Genomic DNA, 25880 nt, shown 5'->3' on the forward strand with positions numbered 1-25880 from the left:
AGAGAGAGAGAGGGAGAGAGAGTATTGTATTAACACTTGAAGGAACGGGTCATACAGTGAAACCTGTACAAAAAAATGACATTAAGTAGTTTCCAGAGGAGGTCTGTAGTAACTGAGTGATTCACACATTAAGGGATTTGTGTTTAGCAATACAGATGATAAGTGATAAATGTATCAAGTACAAAGATCAGTAGGTGAAATGCTGCTCAATCGGGTTAAGGGGAATTTTGAATTTTGGGATTTTTAATGAGCACAGAGAGTCTGGACCTCAGTTTAATTTCTCATCCGAAAGACGGACATAAGGGTGTGATGATCGTGTCCACATCCTTTTTGGCAAATATTGTATCTTTTATTAAATGATCTGCATAAAATATTAAATGAATCGTGGAAAGCTTTATTTCATACAATGTTTATAATCATTGTACACTGATATAAAGAAGTTAAATTTAGGTTTGCATATACACTTATGTTTAGAAATTATACAGTATAGAACAACAAGATATTCTACTATTAACTACACAATAGTTTAAAAAGTGAAATAAAATCCTTGTAGGCCTGTTAGAATGCTGAGAAATTTTCAAGCAAATCAGAACCCTCATTAAGTCTCCAGTTTCAAATACTTATATAAATATACCCATGTTTATAAGAGTGAATCATTTTCCCCATATCCCCTTTTTCTTATGCATTATTACATACATTATATATAAGGGTCATTGTGTATGTTTTCCGATCAGGTGTAGAGCTAGAAGTGCAATGCCACTGAAAGTAGAAGTGATAGAAGAGACATCCATATCATGGAAAGTGAGCTGGCAATCACTGGTGAATTACTGGTGGAATTACTGGTGGAATTACCTGCAAAATATAAACATTATACATGATATTTAATGCACACAAATATAAATTGAGAGGTTAAATTGGAATTAGAAGATCCACAAGTACCAATCAGTCATTAAAATACAATATCCTTAAGCGTGTATACTGACCAAAAGTCTGGGTGACATTTATAGAACTTGGAATAATGTTCAAGCTTGAGGTGGTGCTGGTCGCATTAAGAAGGGCCTCTTTTACTAGAGACACAGTTGGGATGGTGCCATTAGAGCTAAATTCAAGACTGCAATTTGTCAAAATCGAACCATTCCTAAAAAAAAAACATCAATAATTAAATACAGGTTGAAATTCGGAATCATCAAAATTAAAGAAAAACAATTATTCATATCAATGTCTTTATATATTATTTCTCACCTAAAACTATTAATTACCATCCGGATGAAGTTGTTAAAGATTTTTCTGTAAACTGGTTCAATCTGGAAAAAAATTATTTTCTAATAAATTAATTTGTTCATAAACACACAGACTTCAAATATGTTGGCTGTTTGGTTTTAGGATTAGACAGAGTTTAAATAAATAAATAAATAAATAAAAATAATAATAATAATGTATGGAGACGAATAAATGTTAAGATTCATATATAATTGTGCCACGTGGTGTGCCAGTTAGCATGTGTGGTAGCGTTATGAATTAAACATACCTGATTACGGATACTTTGAGCTTTTGCTGTAAAATTTGGAGAGCTGATATTGGCCAGTGCTGGATAAAAGGTTTCATTGATGCTAAAGACCAAGTTGAATGCTGCAGCTACTGCAGGAGTGTTTGTAGTGTTTGTTGAAGTGGTGTTTGTTGAAGAGGTGTTTGTTGTGGAGTTTGTTGAAGTGTTTGTTGAAGTGGAGTTTGTTGAAGTGTTTGTTGAAGAGTTGTTTGTCACTATTAATTGAGATGTTAAATAGGAATTAGAATACTTACATGTACAAAATGTTATTAAAGTGCAGTATCAGTGAAAGTGAATACTGACCAGGATCCTGGGTGACATTTATAGAAGTTGGAATAATGTTCAAGCTTGAGGTGGTGTTGGTCGCATTAACAAGGGCGTCTTGTACTGTAGAGTTAGTTGGGATGGTGCCATTGGCAGTAAATTCAAGAGTGGAATTTGTCACAATCGAACCATTCCTAAAACACAACCATAGTTAAATACAGCATGAAATTCTGAATCTCAAAAGTAGAGAAAAACAATTATTCATATCAATGTCTTTATATATTATTTCTCACCTAAAACTATTAATTACCATCCGGAGGAAGTTCTTAAAGATTTTTCTGTAAACTGGTTCAATCTGGAAAAAATGATTTTCTAATAAATTAATTTGTTCATAAACACACAGACTTCAAATATGTTGGCTGTTTGGTTTTAGGATTAGACAGAGTTTAAAAAAATAAATATAAATAAATAAATTAATAATAATAATAATAATAATAATAATGAATGGGGATGTATAAATGTCCAGATGCATATATAATTGTGCCACGTGGTGTGCCACTTAGCATGTGTGTTAGCGTTATGAATAAAACATACCTGATTACGGATACTTTGAGCTTTTGCTGTAAAATTTGGAGAGCTGATATTGGCCAGTGCTGGATAAAAGGTTTCATTGATGCTAAAGACCAAGTTGAATGCTGCAGCTACTGCGGTAGAGTTTGTAGTGTTTGTTGAAGTGGAGTTTGTTGTGGAGTTTGTTGAAGTGGAGTTTGTTGAAGTGGAGTTTGTTGAAGTGGAGTTTGTTGAAGTGGAGTTTGTTGAAGTGGAGTTTGTTGAAGTGGAGTTTGTTGTGGAGTTTGTTGAAGTGGAGTTTGTTGAAGTGGAGTTTGTTGAAGTGGAGTTTGTTGTGGAGTTTGTTGAAGTTGTGTTTGTTGAAGTGGAGTTTGTTGAAGTGGAGTTTGTTGAAGTGGAGTTTGTTGTGGAGTTTGTTGAAGTTGTGTTTGTTGAAGTGTTTGTTGAAGAGGTGTTTGTTGAAGTGGAGTTTGTTGAAGTGGTGTTTGTTGAAGTGGAGTTTGTTGAAGTTGTGTTTGTTGAAGTGTTTGTTGAAGAGGTGTTTGTCACTATTAATTGAGAGGTTAAATAGGAATTAGAATACTTACATGTACAAAATGTTATTAAAGTGCAGTATCAGTGAAAGTGAATACTGACCAGGAACCTGGGTGACTTTTATAGAAGTTGGAATAATGTTCAAGCTTGAGTTGGTGCTGGTCGCATTTACAAGGGCGTCTTGTAGTGTGGAGTTAGTTGGGATGGTGTCATTGGCGGTAAATTCAAGAGTGGAATTTGTCACAATCGAACCATTCCTAAAACACAACCATAGTTAAATACAGCATGAAATTCTGAATCTCAAAAGTAAAGATAAGCAATTACTTAGAGCAAAGTTTTCATATATCATTTCTCACCTGAAACTATGAATTACCATCCGGAGGAAGTTACTGAAGAGTCTTCTGTAAATTGGTTCAAGCTGAAAAATATAATTCAATAAAGAATTCAGTTTCCATAACCACTGACCTCATATACATTGGCTGTTTGTTTTGTCACAGGCCTAGATATAGTTAAAGTTAATGAGTAAATCATATGGAGAGACTTATAAGTGTTGAAATGCAGATATTTGCCCCATTGCCTGGTGAATGTCATTAACTTCAATATATTAATTACTGAAATTGAAACATCAGACAAGAGATAAGAATCAGACATGACCAGTATGTATACCCTCTTACCAGAAAGACACAAATGGGACTGTTATTGGTTCTTTATGTTGTCTTATATGACAAAAGAACTATTCATGGGGCAAAATTAGTTTGAGTAGAAGATTAAAATGGATTATAACTGGTAGCAATAATAAGTAAACATACCTGATTACGGATACTTTCAGCTTTTGCTGTAAAATTTGGAGAGCTGATATTGGCCAGTGCTGGATAAAAGGTTTCATTGATGCTAAAGGACAAGTTGAATGCTGCAGCCGGTACAGAAGTGTTTGTTGACGTGTTTGTTGAAGTGTCTGCCATAGCACTTGCAGCTGTAAGACAGAAAACTATTGATATAACTATTGATTGCAAGTGTACAGCAAGCATATGAAAATTTTTAAACACATTTAAAAGCCGAAGTTTGTTCGGTAATTAATATAGTAGACACACAATTGAGACTGCTACTGCTGAAAGTGATACTCTAGTATTAATCTAAATATTCTTCATTAACATTGTCATGTTATGTACTTCGTGTTGATTTGGAATAGTATTCCATTTATTAAGTGTATTTATAGTGGAAACACAACAATTAACATTACATATTTTGTTTACAATATCAAACTGTCTCACAGTGGCACTGGACTTAATATTACTCCTCACCTGAGCCGATATAACACAAGACAATTAAACCGTAACTGAGATAGCTCTGTTTTAGACAAACTCTTATCTCGCATTCTTATATCATCAAATTCATACATAATCCAGCTTCTTAAGTGAGAAGGCAGCAGATTTATTGACTGAGTGTCATATTTGAGCAGGATAATGTAAGTAACTGCAGAAACTGAGACAGAATCCAGATTGTCAGAGGAAAAAGAACACTGACTTACCAGTCAGACATAAAATAGCCAGTACCAGTCTCCAGTCCATTGTGTTGTTTATATCCTAAAATAAAAAAAAAGGAATATGTGTTTATACAATTGTTTTATTTTAAAAAATAGAAGTCTTCCATCAGATGTGTCTTCCCCGTAGGACTTAAAACCACAAACCAGTTCAATCAAATCTCTTATGGACACCGAAGTTACATGTTGGATTAGACAGATAGATAAATAGTTTATTTTTACCTATCTATATATAAGCACAAAGTTAGAACTTAAATAACTAACCAAGAAAAACTAATATATATGGCCAGTACACACACACACACACACACACACACACACACACACACACACATATATATATATATATATATATATATATATATATATATATATATATATATATATATATATATATATATATATATATATATGTGTGTGTGTGTGTGTGTGTGTGTGTATACTGTAAATATACTGTGTGTATGTATGTATGTATGTATATACCTTTATCCTTTATTCATATTTAAAACGATTGTCTGATATGATAAAAAAAAAAATTCTATATACAGTGAGTGAATTCTTAAAATAGAAATTGTCTCTCAGAGACTGATGCACTTTTCCATCTTTCATTCTGGTGAATGTACATAATGTGAGTAAGGAGAAAATAAAGTAATTACTCACCTGTGTCTACAGGTAGCAGATGTGGAGAGTTCTCAGTCCAGTGGCAGTGTTCAAGTGTACAACACAGAGCAGGTAAATGGGCTTTTTAACTAAAGGTGTAACAATACATGTAACATAATCATGCCACACCCATGACGTGAAATGCGTCTGGGAGCGAATCACAGCTTGGCTGCTCATCTACACTGACAACTTTAAAAACAACATAACTAACAAATGACGTTTCCTGCCTTTTAGTTGAATTATTTATAGCAGGATCAGGAAACATGAAATAAAATATAGAAAGTGATGGTAACTTATATGATGTTACTCCTCTCGGAGGATCTTGTGTTCTGTTGTTCACACTGTACACTGATACCCACCATGTCTGAAAACCTGAAAAAGAAAAAGAAAAATATCCGTGTTTTTAGCAAGTATATCAAAATATATCAAAGTTCTAAATTTTATTTCAAGGAAAAAGCTGATCTCTGTAAACCTACATCATCATCATCATCATCATCATCATCATCATCATATATATACTGTGTGTGTGTGTGTGTGTGTGTGTGTGTGTGTGTGTGTGTGTGTGTGTGTTAGAATAAACTTTAATAATACCATGAGTGAGTTTAAGAACTTAGTACATACAGTAAAATGTCTCCCAAATGGCTTCAGTTTTCTATATTGGTCAGCACTGCCATCTACTGGCCATTACCAGCCTTTAACCTAAAGTACAGTGAATTTATTTCATTAAAAAATATTATCTACGTGTTTGTTCTGCAAACAAACAATGCACAAAAATTAACTCTAAGATTATAATCATGAATTAAGTTTAAAAAATTTGCTTGCAATTTTTCTTTTTACACATAAATTTAACAGTTTTATTGTAAAATTACTCCTATCAGCCTTTGTAATCAACAGAACATTGAACTTCATAGGCAGGCCATCCTTTTCTGTTCAGCATATCGTTGATAGCCATCTGATGGAGGCAGGAATAAAATGTGTGTCTTATCAATAATGCAAGGCTTGTCACTACCCACTTTTTGTCCAAAAAATCCTCAATCGTGTGGTGTCATTATGATTATTTTACTGCTCTGTATGAAGTCGGAGCCTCAATACCCACAATAGCCAATGAGAGAGAGCTAGGGTCACCAACCGGGTGTTGCACGCTTTTATAGCAGAAACATGGCAGCCACAAATGTGCCACGAGAGTGGAGTATGGTTCCACAACAGAGACAACTGAAGAATTTTTTACTAGTATGTTAAGACTAGGACGCTGCTCTCTGGTTCTTGAGAGAGAGAGTGTGTAAATAACTTTCTGTGGTGCGAATGAGGGGCTGATATGCGACTAATAAACAGATATTGTCTTCTGAAGTAACGTTTGATAAAACGTGCGTTTCTACATTCTACGTTACTACATTCGACAGGTGTGTGTTCTTGCGGTCTGGCCAAGTTGTCTAGTGCAGGGGTTCCCAAACTTTTCCAGGGCAAGGCCCCGCAAATGGCATTAACATTTGACCGAGGCCCCCCTTTTGCAAGATGTCTTTAAAACACATAAAAAATACAGACTTCTGAATATATCCCCCCCTTTTTTCTTATTAATAATTACATCTTAGATCTTTACATTACATTACATTGGGAATTGATTGTGTGTGTGTGTGTGTGTGTGTGTGTGTGTGTGTGTGTGTGTGTGTGTGTGTGTGTGTGTGTGCAGCTCGGTTCACAGTAAACTACTACAGTAAACGCTACACACCGACTGCATCTCTGTCTGTGCTGTGAGTTTGTCACTTAGAACCTGCATTTACACACAACACACACCAGATTCTCTTCGGCTTTACCTTAACGTAATCTCACCCACTTCTGTGGGCAGGTTTACAGCATTTCACCTGATCAGTGATGAGAAGTGGATTTTTCTAAAAAAAAAAACTGTGGCCAACTAAAAGGAGGACTTCCTGCAGTTTTCACACAGGTTAGCACACAGCTTTACCTTTCATTTAAATAAATATCAGTAAATGTGATATGATTTAGACTGTATTGTAGCTATCAAGATGTCAGTAAACTTCATGCTGATAAAACTGTTACAGTTTTTACTGGACCAGATCATTTTGCAAATATGATAAAGCCACACACCCTGTCCAGGGTGTACCCCGCCTTGTGCCCTTGCTCCCTGGGATAGGCTCCAGGTTCCCCGTGACCATGAAAATGAGTAAGCGGTAGAAGATGGATGGATGGATGGATAAAGCCACACCTTGGTTCACTGGAGGGAAATATGAGAACAGCATCCAGGGATGTAGGTGTTGTGTCCATTCTAATATGTCACTAGATCTGCATGTTAAAACCTAGTCTAAGTCTGTTTTTATCATTTAAGAAATATTTCAAAAATTAGACCAGTTGTGAATACTCAGTTACTCTGTCTCATTCAATCTACTGACTCGACAAAAAGGAAGTGAAGCTGTGTCTCGGCAACGACCTCGCATACTGACACAGATCTTGGTAGGCAACTTCATATCAAAAGCTGTTTTTGCTACTCCTCCTAAATATCCTGTCCAATCAACACCAAATTTGGCATACATCATATTCAGATCAACCTGGATAAAATTTATCAAAAGAATGTTGATATTCCAAACGGTTTGTCCATAATGGGCCAATGAATTTGACAGTGAAGCCACCAAACAGGAAGTGAGGCTGTGTCTCAGCAACAATTTTGCGCACTGACAAAATTTCTAGGGGCAAGTGGTAGCTCAGTGGTTAAGATGTTGGACATCTGTTCAGAAGGTCATGAATTCAAATCCCAGGACCACCAAATGGAGATAGATAGATAGATATATATATATATGAGATAAATCTAAGTGGCTCTGGAGAAGGGTGTTTGTCCAAATCCTGATGCAGTTTTTCCAATCAAGCTCATTCTTTTTAAAATGGCCAACAGAAACACTCATCTGCTGTTGTCAGCTTTGGTATCTCATTGCACAACAGTTGTGCCGTTTACCCACCTGTTTTATGGATGAACATTGCACTGTTCATGACAGTTGCATGCAGGCTGGATATTACCTGAAGTGAATCTGACTCAAAGTGGTAAGGCATTATTAATTAATACATAAAAAGCTAAATTGCAGTTACATCATTTTCACAGGTATATTGATTTTACCATTGTCAAAAAAAAATGTTAGAGTTAGTCTAAGCTAGGTTTAATGTATTAGTCCATTCAAGACACCCTAAAATGGTCATTTCACAAACGTAGTCAAAAAAAAAAACAACAACTGCCAGTTCTTGGACACCTGAATATCACACCCATATGTGCTTTTTGAATAAGATCACATTCCTGATCATGTGCAACATGCTATAATCCTGTTACACCCTCCAGCGATCACAAATTGACAATACTATCACCTCTGACTTTGAGGGGAAAAAGAAAGGGGTGTGGCCAGACATACATAACACGTGTCATGTACAAATTGAGGTATTACAGTGGGGAAAAAAACAGCAGGAGTTTATTAGGAGTCAGCTGTAGTTGCAATCGAGAGCATTAGCTTAATTACCCTTGACAAGGTCAGGAATGCTGCAAAACTGAGGTCAGGACTTTAAATAAGCATAATGATTTATTCGCTGTAGCTAAGCTCAATACAAATGTTAACATTTTTGTAAACTACACATGCATGTGCTCTGTGGTGAACAGTATCAAGGACACTTTTTAAATTCTTGTATAGTGAAGTTCTATAAGTTCTGTCATGTTCTGAGACACCAAATGACTTGCAGAATTCAAGCAGTTTTTCACAGAAGACCTGAGGCAACAGGAAGCAATCATCAGTCGTCCTTGGTTCTACTTCTTCCTCATTGGTTTGGTATTATATTATATAGTTTGGTATTCTATCTATCCTATCATATCTTATCCTGCAGGATCAGTTATATTAGGTGTGGTTGTGGTGAAGATCACACTGGGATTGAAGATCTGAATTATGCAATAATGTATTGCCTTACCGACATTTTGACAAGGTTGTTCCGACCATGACGTGACCGGCATGACCTTTTTTGAAGGTATGGCTGCTGTGAAGTCACTCTGTGATGGAAGGCATGAGAAAAACGATTTCTCACTAGATATTTCACAAATATTGCATTGAATTATTTTACACTTTTCTCCACTTAAAAAGTTTAGACCACTGCTATCTATGTACAATATTATTTGTGGTAGAGATGATTCAAACATTAAGGGATTTGTGTTTAGTGATTCTGACGTTAATAAATCACATCTTCATGATGTACACATGGCAGTCACACTAAAAATGCGTATGTACATACCCCTCATTTCAATATGAAATGATTGTTCCTTTTCAAAGGGAACATCACATTGCATTAGCTGAACTCGGTGGGAAGTGCCCTCGCGCGTGACTGGTATCTGAAGCTTGTATAAAATCATGCCGATTTATAGGCCTGCCGTGATCAGGTGTTGTGGCAATTAAGCGCATCACGTGATATATAAACAACAGCTGTGAACCGCATCGTCAGCCTTATAATCTTCAGTGAGACTGCATGTCAGTTATTTGTATAACGAAAACAAAAAGATGCTTCATTTCCTCTTTTCTCAAAATCTCTGGACCTTTCTATCCCTTTAAAAAAAAGAGAATAAAAATTCAGGAAGTGTGTTGCACCTTGCTCCCATTTCCTCACGGTGAGTAGTGCACACTTTCTGTGCGAAGTGTCTACTGAAAGAGCTTTTTTCTCCCCATTGAAATAAATCCCTCAGGTAACAGGGTTACATGTGTAACCTACACATTTCCTTTCAAAGGCAACTCCAGGTTCCATTTAGCATAACACTCTGGGAACGAGAATACCCATTCCGTCCTATCGAAGGTACGGCCTGTTCAAAAAGACCCAAGCCTGAGGGTCACTGCAAGACACTCGAGCCTGGGGCAGAAGGAATATCCAGTCTGTAATATCAAATGAATGTGTGTGGCTTAGACCACCCTGTAGCAGCACACATGTCCTGTAAGGATACCCCGTTTGACAAAGCCTTCAAGGAGGCGACCCCCCTAGTGGAATGAGCCCTTATGCCGAGAGGCGTAGCTAGACCGCGCACTTCATAAGCGATAGAGATTGCTTCCACTATCCAATCAGAGATGCACTGCTTAGACCCAGAATCACCTCTACTGCTGCCACCAAGCAGACCAGCAGCTGCTCCAACTTATGCCATTGGCTGGAGCGGTGGACGTAAGTACAGAGAGCCCTTACTAGACATAGCAGATGCATTCTCTCTTGTTCCGGTGTGAGGAATGGAGGAGGGCAGAAAGCCTGCAACACCACAGGCTGGGCAGCAGATGTAGGCACCTTAGGAATATAATCCGGCCTAGGATACAGGAAGGCCTTGGCAAATCCAGCGGAAAAGTCAAGGCTGGAAGGGGCAACAGAGCGCTGTAGAGCACTGTACTACTTGCTTGAGAGATGTCAGGGATAGCAGAATACCTTTAGAGTTTGAAGACCCTAAGGGCTTAAATCAGGCACCTGACAGACCTTCCAGGACCACAGAAGAGTCCCAGGAAGGAATGTGCGGCCTGCAAATGGGCCTCAGCCACCTGACACCATGCATAAACCTCAAAGTTAGAGGATGTTGCCCAACAGAGACTCGATTAACAGGGGTGTGTCTGGCAGAAATAGACCCTGATTGTAGAAGGAGCCAACCCCGCTGAGAAACATCCTGTAAGAACTCCAGGACTGTAGCCATTCACTGGGTCTAGCTGGCGTTCCTCACACCACAAGACAAAAAGCCAGCACTTGAGCGCATACAATTTCCTCGTGCATGGTACTCTAGGGTTCAACATGGTCTCTACAACCTCAGTTGTTAGACCAGAATCTATGAGCTGGTGCCACTCAGTGGCCAGGCCCACAGTTTCCATAGTTCTGGCCGAGGTTGATAAATCAGCCATCCAGCTTGAGAGAGTAGATCCCTGTGGATGGGAATCTCCCACGGAGTGCCATCTAGTAGGGATATTATCTCTGCGAACCCCATTCGAGCTGGCCAGTAAGGTATTACTAGCAGCAGACATGGACTGTCTTGGCGAACTTTCGCTAGAACTTGTGTGAGCAGAGCGAACGGGGGAAAGGTATACAGATGTGACCTCGGCTATGCAGGAGAAGTGAGGGCGAAATAGGCCTCGGAGGCACACACATGCAGTCCCGCTTGGTCAAACCTCCGCCATATAGACTCCACTACTTGTGGATGGAGCCACTGAGCCCTGGGCCTCAGCCCCTGCCTTAAAAGGATATCTGTCCCTACATTCCAGTTGCCCAGAATGTACATTGCACTCACTGTCAAAACTTTCCCTCTGGCCAGAGAAGATTTAGTTGTGCCTGTCTGAACAGGGGGCACGGACATAATCCTCCCTGGTGGTCAATATATGAGACCACCGCTGTGTTTTCTGTAAACACACGGTGACCTCTCAATTGATGTTGGCTGCTGCTGCTGCCATAAGCTCCAATAGTCTCCCATAGAGACTGGAGGGGATGCCAAGATCCAGCCTGATCTTGCTCAATGTTGATAGGATTGACCCTACGCATGTTGGGGATAGAAACACCCTCATTATAGTAGAATCTTTATAAACCCTAGAAAAGTTGTCCACTGCACTGGAGAAAGCATACTTTTCGGAGGTTTTACCTGAGCTCCAACCTCTTCATATGGGCGAGAAAAACATCTCGATGTTGAACCACCAGTGGGACCATTGTGCTAGATCGACCCTGGATTGTGCTAGAATTAACCATTCACCCAGGTAGTTTAGTACACGGATGCCCTGGAGTAGCAATGGAGCCAGAATGACATCCATGCACTTTGTGAAAGTGCGAGGGGATAAAGCTAGCCCAAAAGGGAAGAACCCGACCATGGCTATGTGGAAATATGCACCTTTTAGACCTATCATCACAAACCGGTCCTCAAACTGAATCTGTGGAACAGAAGAGCACAGTTCAGACTCAAATCTAAAATTGGCCACATGCTCCTATTTTTTGTGGACCAGGAAATAACGGCTGTAAAAACCTCCATCCCTCAGGGAATGAGGTACATGTTCTATGGCCCCTTTGTCCAAGAGGGATCTTACTTCCTGTGCTAATGTCGTGCTCTGGTCTGTGCTGACTACTGTGGTGAGCACACCTCTGAACCAGGGGTCGAACTCTAAACTGGACCCGGTAACCCTTTTCTACAGTTGACAGAACCCATGGAGACACATTTGGCAGTAGTTTCCATGCTGCCAGATGGTCTTTTAGTGATGTTAATTATTCCACATTCTATTGGAGGGAAGGCATCAAATTTTCATTGCCCTGTGACAGCTCGCTGACAAGAGAACACTGAAAACTTGGGACAGCCTTGGCTAGGGGAGGCCCTACAGTAGCACTGGGGGTTAACTGCCCTAACAAACTCATGTTCCCTGATACATAACTCCACAGCCCCTCAGGACCGCTCTTCTTTCTCTGCTTGTCTTTTATGACCATTCTCAGATCAGGCCTAGTAACAGGCCATAACTTTGGTCACCTGGTTCCCCTGGCTGTCTGCGGGGGTTTACAGGCTGCCGTACTCCCCTTCTGTGTCTCCCTCACACTAGTGCTGGCCTGGGCTCCACTTGTGGATGCCCGGGTGAACTCGAACAACAGGGAAGGAACTGGCTGAATGCTGCCATATGTCGAGCTCACTCAGCAGGTCTGTTTGGTAGACCTGCAACACTGTCATTGTCTGCAGTGACCCACAAGCAAGGCTACAACTGCATAGGCCTTGCCCACCAATGCCACGGTGGCCTTACACGGTGGCTTGGATGGCAAAGCCGGCCCCCCTAATTACTTGCCGTCGATGGAGAGAGGTAGCTTGCAAGCGCCTCATCCACCTTCAGCATAGCTAAATAGTCATGCCGTTCATTCCCCACAATGGCTGAATAATCCGTCAATAATCGTGTGCTTATAAATACGGCTTATGCATGGTTTTCCCCCAGAAGCCTGATATTTTGTCAAGAAAAGGGGAGTTTTCTGTGGTGTGAGGGATTTACATTCACTGGGGAGAAAAAAGCTCATCCAGCCTTAGTAATCACTTCAAGCAGCTCTTTACATGCTGCCCTCAGTTTTAGGCAAGGCCTATGCAGTAGTAGTCTTGCTTGTAGGTCACTGCAGACAATGACAGTGTTGACAAGTTTTCAGTGTTCTCTGGTCACCCAGACTTTTTGACAGACACCTCCCTCATGGGCTGGGGTGTGGTCTTAGATGGCTGTCCGGCTCATGGTCTCTGGAGCGACCCTCATCTGGAGTGGCATATAAATTGCCTAGAAATGCAGGCCATATTTCTAACACTGAAATTCTTTCTTCCTGAATGGAGAGGTCATGATGTGTTTACTGACAACACAGTGGTGGTCTCATACATTGACCACCAGGGAGAATTATGTTCATGCCCCCTGTTCAGGCAGGTGCAACTTATTCTTCTCTGGGTAGAGAGAAAGTTTTGTCAGTGAGTGCAATGTACATTCTAGGCAACTGGAATGTGCAGGCAGACATCCTGTTGAGACAGGGGCTGAGGCCCTAGGGATTGGAGGCTCCATCCACAAGTGATGGTGTCCATATGGCAGAGGTTTGTCCAAGCGGGAGTGGATGTATTCACTTCCGGGGAGACAACACAGTGCCCACTGTGGTTCGCTCTCACTCCTCACGCACAATTAGGGCTGGACACCATGGTACACAAGTGCTAGTGAGAGTTCGCCAAGACTGTCTACATCTGCTGCTAGTAACACCTTATTGGCCAGCTCGAATATGGTTCTCAGAGACAATATCCCTGCTAGAGGGAACTCCTTCAGAGATTCCGATCCGCAGGGATCTACTGTCTCAAGCCGGAGGGCTGCTTTCTCACTATCAGCCAGACCTATGGAAACTCTGAGTCTGGCCCCTGAGTGGCACCAGCACATAGATTCTGGTCTCACAACTGAGGTTGTAGAGACCATGTAGAATGCTAGAATGCCATCCATGATGAAATTGGATGTGCTCAAGTGAAAACCTTTTGTCTCATGGCGTGAGGAACATCAGCTAGACTCAGCAAACTGCTACAGTCCTGGAGTTCTTACAAGGACGTTTCTCAGCTGGGTTGGCTCCTCCTATAATCAGGGTCTGTGTGGCTGCCATTTCGGCAAGCCACACCCCTATTTATGGAGCCTCTGTGGGGCAATATCCTCTGGCTTCGAGGGATATGTGCGGTGTCAGGTGGCTAAGGCACATCTGCAGAATATGCATACCTTCCTTGGACCTTTCTGTGGTCCTGGAAGGTCTGTCAGGTGCTGCATTAGAGCCTTTAGTGTCAGCCTCTGAGAAGCTTCTGACTCTAAAGGTAGCCCTTCTGCTGGCCCTGACATCTCTCAAGCAAGCAGGAGATCTACAGCTCTCTGTTGCCCCTGGATTAGCCAAGGCCTTCTGTATCCTAGGCCGGATTATATTCCTAAAGTGCCTACATCTGCGTAAGTCAGAGCAGCTGCTGGTCAGCTTTGGCGGTGACAGCAGAGGTGATGCTGCGTTGAAACATCTCTAATTGGATAGTGGAAGCAATCTCTATTGCTTATGAGGCACGTGGTCTCGCAACGCCTCTGGGCATAAGTGCACATTCCACTAGGGGGGTTGCCTCCTCGAAGGCTTTGTCCAAAGGGGTATCTTTACAGGATGTGTGTGATGTGGCAGGGTGGTCTACGCCGCACATATTCATTCGATTTTACAACCTGGAAATACATTCTTGTCCAGGCTCGAGTGTCTTGCAGTCACCCTCAGGCTCGGGTCTTTTTGAACAGGCCATACCCTCAGTATGACGGAGTGGGTATTCTCATTCCCAGAGCGTTCAGCTAACGCAACGTGAAGTTGTATGACAAAGCTACGCAACATCTCGTTCCCTTCTCAGGGAACAGAGTTACATGCATAACCCATACGTTTGACCTTAATTATATATAAGCTTTTTATGTGGGAGGCATAACTGTGTATTATGATTGATCATTAGTAATTCACATTACCATAGCATGTATGCAAGCCATAGCAACTCAATAACTCACCTAAAACCCCCAGAAGCACTGATTCTCTGAATGTCTTTTTAAACTTTGTTTATATTTCTAAAATAATTTTAGCAATATGTCAATTGATGTATAAAGTATCGAGATACAGGTGAGTTTAAAAAAATATTCAGACCTTCAGTTTTCACACATATTGTGTTATAGGTTTCATCTGTAATTAATTATATTAAATTATTTTATTATAATAACCCATAATATCAAAGTCAAAGCAGCTTTTAGAATGGTTTGTAAATGTATTAAAAATCTAAACTAAATATGTCATTTAGATAAGTATTCAAACCCTTGTATAAAGACACTACAAACTGAGCTCAGGTGCATCCTGTTTGCTTTGAGATGCCTGTAGAGCTTGACTGCAGTTTACTGGTGGCAGATTTCATTGATTGGACATGATTTAGAAAGGCACACATCTGAGTATATAAGGTCCTACAATTCACAGTGTATTTCAGACCAAAATCCAGCTCTGAAGTCTGTGGAACTACATGTAGACCTCGAAAATCTAATTGTGTGGGACCATAGATCTGGGTGGGGGTTTAAGCCCATTTTTAAAGCTTTAGATGTTCCCATGAGCACAGTGGGCTTCACCATTGTGAAATAGAAGTATGAAGCCAAAAAGACTCTTCTTAGAAATGACTGTCCTTCCAAACTCAGTAACATTGATAGAAGAACCTTGGTCAAGGAGGTGACCAGGGACCCAATGGCCACTCTAATTCAGCTACAGAAGTCCTCAGCAGAAATGGGAGAAATTGCTTGAAATGCAACCATTTTAGAAATACTAAAGGAATCAGGAATCGGGTCTTTATGGTAGAGCGGCTAGACAACAGCCGCTCCTGAGTAAAAGATGTATGGCAGGTACTTTAAAAGGACGATAAGAGCATGAGCATCTAACTCGTATCTGCCCAATCAAAAATCATGGGCATCAACACAGAAGTAGTCCCCTTTTGCAGTAATAACAGCCTCCACTTGTTTGGGAAGGCTTGCCACTAGACTTTGGACTTATGTAAAGATAAGGTACTGTGGGGATTCAGCCACAAGAACATTAGTGAGGTCAGGCACTGATGTTAGGTGAGGAGGCCTGGGGTGATTAAACAGCTGGAATCAAGTGTGGCTCCTGCTTGATTGGAAAAAAAAACCCAAATGGCCCTTTCTATAGCATACAATTCTATAAAATTGTGTTTCCAATGTTGTGGCAAGAGTTTCCAGAAAAAAATACATATGGGTGTGATGATCGTGTCCACATCCTTTTTGGCTGTGTATCTTATATATTGTATCTTTGTTATTAAATGATTTGCATAAAATATTAAATGAATCGTGGAAAGCTTTATTTCATACAATGTTTATAATCATTATACACTGATATAAAGAAGTTAAATTTAGGTTTGCATATACACTTGTGTTTAGAAATTATACAGTATAGAACAACATTAATTTCTACTATTAACTACACAATAGTTTAAAAAGTGAAATAAAATCCTTGTAGGCCTGTTAGAATGCTGAGAAATTTTCAAGCAAATCAGAACCCTCATTAAGTCTCCAGTTTCAAATACTTATATAAATATACCCATGTTTATAAGAGTGAATCATTTTCCCCATATCCCCTTTTTCTTATGCATTATTACATAAATTTTATATAATGGTCATTGTGTATGTTTTCCGATCAGGTGTAGAGCTAGAAGTGCAATGCCACTGAAAGTAGAAGTGATAGAAGAGACATCCATATCATGGAGAGTGAGCTGGCAATCACTGGTGACATGGAATTACCTGCAAAATATAAACATTATACATGATATTTAATGCACAAATATATACACAAATATATATTTAAACCGGAATCATTTTGCCATATTTCTAATTAACAAACACTACTTAATAAGTCACACAGTAAAGTCTGTGCAAGTGTATACTGACCAAGAATCTGGGTGACATTGATGGAGTTTGGATCAACAATAAAGTTCAAGTCGTTAAGTGCACTGAGAAGGACATTTCTCACTTGGGTCGCAGTAACATTTGGGCCACTAGAATTCATATAAATGTTGCTTTCTGTCAGAATAGAACCACTCCTGAAAGGACATGAATGTAGAGATACAGATTAAAATTAAATCATTAATCAACAAAGAAATAAACAAGAAATTCAGATTCAGATCTTCCTTCTTACCTGAATTTTACAATCTTCATGAGGACGAAGTTTTTAAAGGCTTTCTTGTACAATGGTTCAACCTGAAAGAAATTAGAAATGAATCAGGAATCAACAGCAGTTTCAAACACCCGGATAAACTGGTCTGTCACATTTAGTACTAGATATAGATAAAGGGAATAGATAACAAAAACACTGAGACTTAAAAATGTTAAAATTCATATATAATTGTGCCGCGTGGCATGTCCATTTAATCTGACTTCAGAATATTCATATAACTTAATGAAACTGAACTGAAACATCAGACAAATGCAAAAATTAGACCTGTTCTATATTACTTCTTAACAGAAAGCCAACATCTGAACCATGTCGAGTTCTTTAGGTTTCCTTATAAAGAAACAGAATTGCTCTGGGGGCAAAATGACTCTTGTTTAGAAGAATCAAATAAACTGTAAAAGGAAGCATTATCAATAAAACATACCTTATTACGGATATTTGTAGATTTTGCTGCGAACGCTGGAGAGCTGGTATTGGCCAGTGCTGGATCAAACGTTTCTTTGATGCTGAAGATCATGTTGAAAATTGCAGTTGCAGTTAGAGGAGCTGAAGGTGTCATTGGTGAAGATGTGCTTGTTGTTGTGCTCGGGGTTGATGTCGTGGTTTTTGAAGTTGTGCTTGTAGATGAAGACGTGCTTGTAGACGTGCTCGGGGTTGAGGACGAGTTTGTTGAAGATGTGTTTGTAGACGTGCTCGGGGTTGAGGACGTGTTTGTTGAAGACGTGTTTGTAGACGTGCTCGGGGTTGAGGACGTGTTTGTTGAAGACGTGTTTGTAGATGAAGACGTGTTTGTTGAAGAGGTGTTTGTAGACGTGCTCGGATTTGAGGACGTGTTTGTTGAGGACGTGTTTGTTGAAGACGTGTTTGTAGATGAAGACGTGTTGGTTGAAGAGGTGTTTGTTGAAGACGTGTTTGTAGACGTGCTCGGGGTTGAAGACGTGTTTGTAGATGAAGACGTGTTTGTTGAAGACGTGTTTGTAGACGTGCTCGGGGTTGAGGACGTGTTTGTTGAAGACGTGTTTGTAGACGTGCTCGGGGTTGAGGACGTGTTTGTTGAAGACGTGTTTGTAGACGTGCTCGGGGTTGAGGACGTGTTTGTTGAGGACGTGTTTGTTGAAGACGTGTTTGTAGATGAAGACGTGTTTGTTGAAGAGGTGTTTGTAGACGTGCTCGGGGTTGAGGACGTGTTTGTTGAAGACGTGTTTGTAGATGAAGACGTGTTTGTTGAAGAGGTGTTTGTAGACGTGCTCGGATTTGAGGACGTGTTTGTTGAGGACGTGTTTGTTGAAGACGTGTTTGTAGATGAAGACGTGTTGGTTGAAGAGGTGTTTGTTGAAGACGTGTTTGTAGACGTGCTCGGGGTTGAAGACGTGTTTGTAGATGAAGACGTGTTTGTTGAAGACGTGTTTGTAGACGTGCTCGGGGTTGAGGACGTGTTTGTTGAAGACGTGTTTGTAGACGTGCTCGGGGTTGAGGACGTGTTTGTTGAAGACGTGTTTGTAGACGTGCTCGGGGTTGAGGACGTGTTTGTTGAAGACGTGTTTGTAGATGAAGACGTGTTGGTTGAAGAGGTGTTTGTAGACGTGCTCGGGGTTGAGGACGTGTTTGTTGAAGACGTGTTTGTAGAGGTGCTCGGGGTTGAAGACGTGTTTGTAGATGAAGACGTGTTTGTTGAAGAGGTGTTTGTAGACGTGCTCGGGGTTGAAGACGTGTTTGTTGAAGACGTGTTTGTAGACGTGCTCGGGGTTGAGGACGTGTTTGTAGATGAAGACGTGTTGGTTGAAGACGTGTTTGTAGACGTGCTCGGGGTTGAAGACGTGTTTGTAGATGAAGACGTGTTTGTTGAAGACGTGTTTGTAGACGTGCTCGGGGTTGAGGACGTGTTTGTTGAAGACGTGTTTGTAGACGTGCTCGGGGTTGAGGACGTGTTTGTAGATGAAGACGTGTTGGTTGAAGACGTGTTTGTAGACGTGCTCGGGGTTGAAGACGTGTTTGTAGATGAAGACGTGTTGGTTGAAGACGTGTTTGTTGAAGACGTGTTTGTAGACGTGCTCGGGGTTGAAGACGTGTTTGTAGATGAAGACGTGTTTGTTGAAGACGTGTTTGTAGACGTGCTCGGGGTTGAAGACGTGTTTGTTGAAGACGTGTTTGTTGAAGACGTGTTTGTAGATGAAGACGTGTTTGTAGATGAAGACGTGTTTGTTGAAGAGGTGTTTGTTGACGTGCTCGGGGTTGAGGACGAGTTTGTTGAAGAAGTGTTTGTTGAAGTTGTGTTTGTTGAAGTGTTTGTTGAAGTGGTGTTTGTTGAAGTGTTTGTTGAAGTGGTGTTTGTTGAAGTGGAGTTTGTTGAAGTGGTGTTTGTTGAAGTGGTTGTTGAAGGGGTGTTTGTCACTATTAATTGAGAGGTTAAATAGGAATTAGAATACTTACATGTACAAAATGTTATTAAAGTGCAGTATCAGTGAAAGTGAATACTGACCAGGAACCCGGGTGACATTTATAGAAGTTGGAATAATGTTCAAGCTTGAGTTGGTGCTAGTCGCATTAACAAGGGCGTCTTGTAGTGTGGAGTTAGTTGGGATGGTGTCATTGGCAATAAATTCAAGAGTGGAATTTGTCACAATCGAACCAATCCTAAAACACAACCATAGTTAAATACAGCATGAAATTCTGAATCTCAAAAGTAAAGATAAACAATTACTTAGAGCAAAGTTTTCATATATCATTTCTCACCTGAAACTATGAATTACCATCCGGAGGAAGTTACTGAAGAGTCTTCTGTAAATTGGTTCAATCTGAAAAATATAATTCAATAAAGAATTTAGTTTTCATAACCACTGACCTCATATACATTGGCTGTTTGTTTTGTCACAGGCCTAGATATAGTTAAAGTTAATGAGTAAATCATATGGAGAGACTTATAAGTGTTGAAATGCAGATATTTGCCCCATTGCCTGGTGAATGTCATTAACTTCACAATATTAATTACTGAAATCGAAACATCAGACAAGAGATAAGAATCAGACATGAGCAGTATGTATACCCTCTTACAGAAAGACACAAATTGGACTGTTATTGGTTCTTTATGTTGTCTTATATGACAAAAGAACTATTCATGGGGCAAAATTAGTTTTGTTTAGAAGTTTGAAATTAATCCATTAGCAGCGATATCAATTAAACATACCTGATTACGGACTCTTTGAGCTTTTGCTGTAAATTCTGGAGAGCTGGTATTGGCCAGTGCTGTGTCAAAAGTTTCATTGATGCTAAAGACCAAGTTGAATGCTGCAGCTGGTACAGAAGTGTTTGTGGAAGAGGTGTCTGTTGGCGTGCTTGAGTTCGATGTCGTGTTTGTTGAAGTGTTTGTTGAAGTTGTGTTTGTTGAAGAGGTGTTTGTAGACGTGTTTGTTGAAGTCGTGTTTGTTGAGGTGTCTGTAGGCGTGCTCGAGTTCGAAGTCGTGTTTGTTGAGGGGTCTGTAGGCGTGCTCGAGTTCGAAGTCGTGTTTGTTGAGGTGTCTGTAGGCGTGCTCGAGTTCGAAGTCGTGTTTGTTGAGGGGTCTGTAGGCGTGCTCGAGTTCGATGTCGTGTTTGTTGAGGTGTCTGTGGGCGTGCTCGAGTTCGAAGTCGTGTTTGTTGAGGGGTCTGTAGGCGTGCTCGAGTTCGAAGTCGTGTTTGTTGAGGTGTTCGTAGGCGTGCTCGAGTTCGAAGTCGTGTTTGTTGAGGTGTCCGTGGGCGTGCTCGAGTTCGAAGTCGTGTTTGTTGAGGTGTTCGTAGGCGTGCTCGAGTTCGAAGTCGTGTTTGTTGAGGTGTCTGTGGGCGTGCTCGAGTTCGAAGTCGTGTTTGTTGAGTTGTCTGTGGGCGTGCTCGAGTTCGAAGTCGTGTTTGTTGAGGTGTCTGTAGGCGTGCTCGAGTTCGAAGTCGTGTTTGTTGAGGTGTCTATGGGCGTGCTCGAGTTCGATGTCGTGTTTGTTGAGGTGTCCGTGGGCGTGCTCGAGTTCGATGTCGTGTTTGTTGAGGTGTCCGTGGGCGTGCTCGAGTTCGAAGTCGTGTTTGTTGAGGGGTCTGTAGGCGTGCTCGAGTTCGAAGTCGTGTTTGTTGAGGTGTCTGTGGGTGTGCTCGAGTTCGAAGTCGTGTTTGTTGAGGGGTCTGTAGGCGTGCTCGAGTTCGATGTCGTGTTTGTTGAGGTGTTAGTAGGCGTGCTCGAGTTCGAAGTCGTGTTTGTTGAGGTGTCTGTAGGCGTGCTCGAGTTCGAAGTCGTGTTTGTTGAGGGGTCTGTGGGCGTGCTCGAGTTCGAAGTCGTGTTTGTTGAGGTGCCTGTAGGCGTGCTCGAGTTCGAAGTCGTGTTTGTTGAGGGGTCTGTAGGCGTGCTCGAGTTCGAAGTCGTGTTTGTTGAGGTGTCTGTAGGCGTGCTCGAGTTCGAAGTCGTGTTTGTTGAGGGGTCTGTAGGCGTGCTCGAGTTCGAAGTCGTGTTTGTTGAGGTGTTCGTAGGCGTGCTCGAGTTCGAAGTCGTGTTTGTTGAGGTGTTCGTAGGCGTGCTCGAGTTCGAAGTCGTGTTTGTTGAGGTGTCTGTGGGCGTGCTCGAGTTCGAAGTCGTGTTTGTTGAGGTGTCTGTAGGCGTGCTCGAGTTCGAAGTCGTGTTTGTTGAGGTGTCTATGGGCGTGCTCGAGTTCGATGTCGTGTTTGTTGAGGTGTCCGTGGGCGTGCTCGAGTTCGATGTCGTGTTTGTTGAGGTGTCCGTGGGCGTGCTCGAGTTCGAAGTCGTGTTTGTTGAGGGGTCTGTAGGCGTGCTCGAGTTCGAAGTCGTGTTTGTTGAGGTGTCTGTGGGCGTGCTCGAGTTCGAAGTCGTGTTTGTTGAGGGGTCTGTAGGCGTGCTCGAGTTCGATGTCGTGTTTGTTGAGGTGTTAGTAGGCGTGCTCGAGTTCGAAGTCGTGTTTGTTGAGGTGTCTGTAGGCGTGCTCGAGTTCGAAGTCGTGTTTGTTGAGGGGTCTGTGGGCGTGCTCGAGTTCGAAGTCGTGTTTGTTGAGGGGTCTGTAGGCGTGCTCGAGTTCGAAGTCGTGTTTGTTGAGGGGTCTGTGGGCGTGCTCGAGTTCGAAGTCGTGTTTGTTGAGGTGTCTGTGGGCGTGCTCGAGTTCGAAGTCGTGTTTGTTGAGGTGTCTGTAGGCGTGCTCGAGTTCGATGTCGTGTTTGTTGAGGGGTCTGTAGGCGTGCTCGAGTTCGAAGTCGTGTTTGTTGAGGGGTCTGTAGGCGTGCTCGAGTTCGAAGTCGTGTTTGTTGAGGTGTCCGTGGGCGTGCTCGAGTTCGAAGTCGTGTTTGTTGAGGTGTCCGTGGGCGTGCTCGAGTTCGATGTCGTGTTTGTTGAGGGGTCTGTAGGCGTGCTCGAGTTCGAAGTCGTGTTTGTTGAGGGGTCTGTGGGCGTGCTCGAGTTCGAAGTCGTGTTTGTTGAGGTGTCCGTAGGCGTGCTCGAGTTCGATGTCGTGTTTGTTGAGGTGTCCGTAGGCGTGCTCGAGTTCGAAGTCGTGTTTGTTGAGGGGTCTGTAGGCGTGCTCGAGTTCGAAGTCGTGTTTGTTGAGGGGTCTGTAGGCGTGCTCGAGTTCGATGTCGTGTTTGTTGAGGTGTCTGTAGGCGTGCTCGAGTTCGAAGTCGTGTTTGTTGAGGGGTCTGTAGGCGTGCTCGAGTTCGAAGTCGTGTTTGTTGAGGGGTCTGTGGGCGTGCTCGAGTTCGAAGTCGTGTTTGTTGAGGTGTCTGTGGGCGTGCTCGAGTTCGAAGTCGTGTTTGTTGAGGTGTCTGTAGGCGTGCTCGAGTTCGATGTCGTGTTTGTTGAGGGGTCTGTAGGCGTGCTCGAGTTCGAAGTCGTGTTTGTTGAGGGGTCTGTAGGCGTGCTCGAGTTCGAAGTCGTGTTTGTTGAGGTGTCCGTGGGCGTGCTCGAGTTCGAAGTCGTGTTTGTTGAGGTGTCCGTGGGCGTGCTCGAGTTCGATGTCGTGTTTGTTGAGGGGTCTGTAGGCGTGCTCGAGTTCGAAGTCGTGTTTGTTGAGGGGTCTGTGGGCGTGCTCGAGTTCGAAGTCGTGTTTGTTGAGGTGTCCGTAGGCGTGCTCGAGTTCGATGTCGTGTTTGTTGAGGTGTCCGTAGGCGTGCTCGAGTTCGAAGTCGTGTTTGTTGAGGGGTCTGTAGGCGTGCTCGAGTTCGAAGTCGTGTTTGTTGAGGGGTCTGTAGGCGTGCTCGAGTTCGATGTCGTGTTTGTTGAGGTGTCTGTAGGCGTGCTCGAGTTCGAAGTCGTGTTTGTTGAGGGGTCTGTAGGCGTGCTCGAGTTCGAAGTCGTGTTTGTTGAGGGGTCTGTAGGCGTGCTCGAGTTCGATGTCGTGTTTGTTGAGGTGTCTGTAGGCGTGCTCGAGTTCGAAGTCGTGTTTGTTGAGGGGTCTGTAGGCGTGCTCGAGTTCGAAGTCGTGTTTGTTGAGGGGTCTGTAGGCGTGCTCGAGTTCGAAGTCGTGTTTGTTGAGGGGTCTGTAGGCGTGCTCGAGTTCGATGTCGTGTTTGTTGAGGAGTCTGTAGGCGTGTTCGAGTTCGAAGTCGTGTTTGTTGAAGTGGTGTTTGTTGAAGAGGTGTTTGTTGAAGTTGTGTTTGTTGAAGTGTTTGTTGAAGAGGTGTTTGTCACTATTAATTGAAAGGTTAAATAGGAATTAGAATACTTACATGTACAAAATGTAATTAAAATGCAGTATCAGTGAAAGTGAATACTGACCAGGATCCTGGGTGACATTTATAGAAATTGGAATAATGTTCAAGCTTGAGTTGGTGCTGGTCGCATTAACAAGGGCGTCTTGTACTGTGGAGTTAGTTGGGATGGTGTCATTGGCAGTAAATTCAAGAGTGGAATTTGTCACAATTGAACCATTCCTAAAACACAACCATAGTTAAATACAGCATGAAATTCTGAATCTCAAAAGTAAAGATAAACAATTACTTAGAGCAAAGTTTTCATATATCATTTCTCACCTGAAACTATGAATTACCATCCGGAGGAAGTTACTGAAGAGTCTTCTGTAAATTGGTTCAATCTGAAAAATATAATTCAATAAAGAATTCAGTTTTCATAACCACTGACCTCATATACATTGGCTGTTTGTTTTGTCACAGGCCTAGATATAGTTAAAGTTAATGAGTAAATCATATACAGAGACTTATAAGTGTTGAAATGTAGATATTTGCCCCATTGCCTGGTGAATGTCATTAACTTCAATATATTAATTACTGAAATCTAAACATCAGACAAGAGATCAGACATGACCAGTATGTATACCCTCTTACAGAAAGACAAAAATGGGACTTATTGGTTCTTTATGTTGTCTTATATGACAAAAGAACTATTTATGGGGCAAAATTAGTTTTGTTTAGAAGTTTGAAATTAATCCATTAGCAGCGATATCAATTAAACATACCTGATTACGGACTCTTTGAGCTTTTGCTGTAAATTCTGGAGAGCTGGTATTGGCCAATGCTGTGTCAAAAGTTTCATTGATGCTAAAGACCAAGTTGAATGCTGCAGCTGGTACAGAAGTGTTTGTGGAAGAGGTGTCTGTAGGCGTGCTCGAGTTCGAAGTCGTGTTTGTTGAGGTGTCTGTGGGCGTGCTCGAGTTCGAAGTCGTGTTTGTTGAGGTGTCTGTAGGCGTGCTCGAGTTCGATGTCGTGTTTGTTGAGGGGTCTGTAGGCGTGTTCGAGTTCGATGTCGTGTTTGTTGAGGTGTCTGTAGGCGTGCTCGAGTTCGAAGTCGTGTTTGTTGAGGTGTCTGTGGGCGTGCTCGAGTTCGAAGTCGTGTTTGTTGAGGTGTCTGTAGGCGTGCTCGAGTTCGATGTCGTGTTTGTTGAGGGGTCTGTAGGCGTGCTCGAGTTCGAAGTCGTGTTTGTTGAGGGGTCTGTAGGCGTGCTCGAGTTCGATGTCGTGTTTGTTGAGGGGTCCGTAGGCGTGCTCGAGTTCGATGTCGTGTTTGTTGAGGGGTCGGTAGGCGTGCTCGAGTTCGATGTCGTGTTTGTTGAGGTGTCTGTAGGCGTGCTCGAGTTCGAAGTCGTGTTTGTTGAGGTGTCTGTGGGCGTGCTCGAGTTCGAAGTCGTGTTTGTTGAGGTGTCTGTAGGCGTGCTCGAGTTCGATGTCGTGTTTGTTGAGGGGTCTGTAGGCGTGCTCGAGTTCGAAGTCGTGTTTGTTGAGGGGTCTGTAGGCGTGCTCGAGTTCGAAGTCATGTTTGTTGAGGTGTCCGTGGGCGTGCTCGAGTTCGAAGTCGTGTTTGTTGAGGTGTCCGTGGGCGTGCTCGAGTTCGATGTCGTGTTTGTTGAGGGGTCTGTAGGCGTGCTCGAGTTCGAAGTCGTGTTTGTTGAGGGGTCTGTGGGCGTGCTCGAGTTCGAAGTCGTGTTTGTTGAGGTGTCCGTAAGCGTGCTCGAGTTCGATGTCGTGTTTGTTGAGGTGTCCGTAGGCGTGCTCGAGTTCGAAGTCGTGTTTGTTGAGGGGTCTGTAGGCGTGCTCGAGTTCGAAGTCGTGTTTGTTGAGGGGTCTGTAGGC

The 25880-nt window shown here is 42.1% G+C and overlaps 3 protein-coding genes and 1 long non-coding RNA gene across 4 annotated transcripts; 1 reads left to right on the top strand and 3 right to left on the bottom strand.

The window, feature by feature from the left end:
• Positions 1-373: 373 nt before the first annotated feature.
• On the bottom strand, positions 374-3160 carry LOC108260598 (uncharacterized). Its single transcript, XM_053677468.1, has 8 exons — positions 3017-3160; positions 2405-2928; positions 2104-2165; positions 1850-2004; positions 1529-1761; positions 1243-1304; positions 984-1138; positions 374-852 (listed from the first exon to the last, which is right to left on the bottom strand). The coding sequence occupies exons 3-8, from the start codon at positions 2121-2123 to the stop codon at positions 743-745; spliced, it is 735 nt and encodes a 244-aa protein (XP_053533443.1). The 5' UTR covers positions 2124-2165; positions 2405-2928; positions 3017-3160; the 3' UTR covers positions 374-742.
• Positions 3161-3314: 154 nt separating this feature from the next.
• Positions 3315-5217, bottom strand: LOC128629419 (uncharacterized). Its single transcript, XR_008393771.1, has 4 exons — positions 5115-5217; positions 4443-4497; positions 3724-3887; positions 3315-3332 (listed from the first exon to the last, which is right to left on the bottom strand). It is a non-coding gene; the product is annotated as an uncharacterized LOC128629419 (long non-coding RNA).
• Positions 5218-17294: 12077 nt separating this feature from the next.
• Positions 17295-20597, bottom strand: LOC128628721 (DNA-directed RNA polymerase subunit beta''). Its single transcript, XM_053677366.1, has 3 exons — positions 20521-20597; positions 17761-19727; positions 17295-17362 (listed from the first exon to the last, which is right to left on the bottom strand). The coding sequence occupies exons 1-2, from the start codon at positions 20595-20597 to the stop codon at positions 17825-17827; spliced, it is 1980 nt and encodes a 659-aa protein (XP_053533341.1). The 3' UTR covers positions 17295-17362; positions 17761-17824.
• Positions 20524-23995, top strand: LOC128629412 (uncharacterized). The gene is made up of 2 exons (XM_053677367.1): positions 20524-20653; positions 20975-23995. The coding sequence occupies exons 1-2, from the start codon at positions 20600-20602 to the stop codon at positions 23993-23995; spliced, it is 3075 nt and encodes a 1024-aa protein (XP_053533342.1). The 5' UTR covers positions 20524-20599.
• The last annotated feature ends 1885 nt before the right edge of the window (positions 23996-25880 follow it).

The sequence above is a fragment of the Ictalurus punctatus genome, chromosome 29 (genome assembly GCF_001660625.3).
Source record: "Ictalurus punctatus breed USDA103 chromosome 29, Coco_2.0, whole genome shotgun sequence".
NCBI classification, from domain to species: Eukaryota; Metazoa; Chordata; class Actinopteri; order Siluriformes; family Ictaluridae; genus Ictalurus; species Ictalurus punctatus.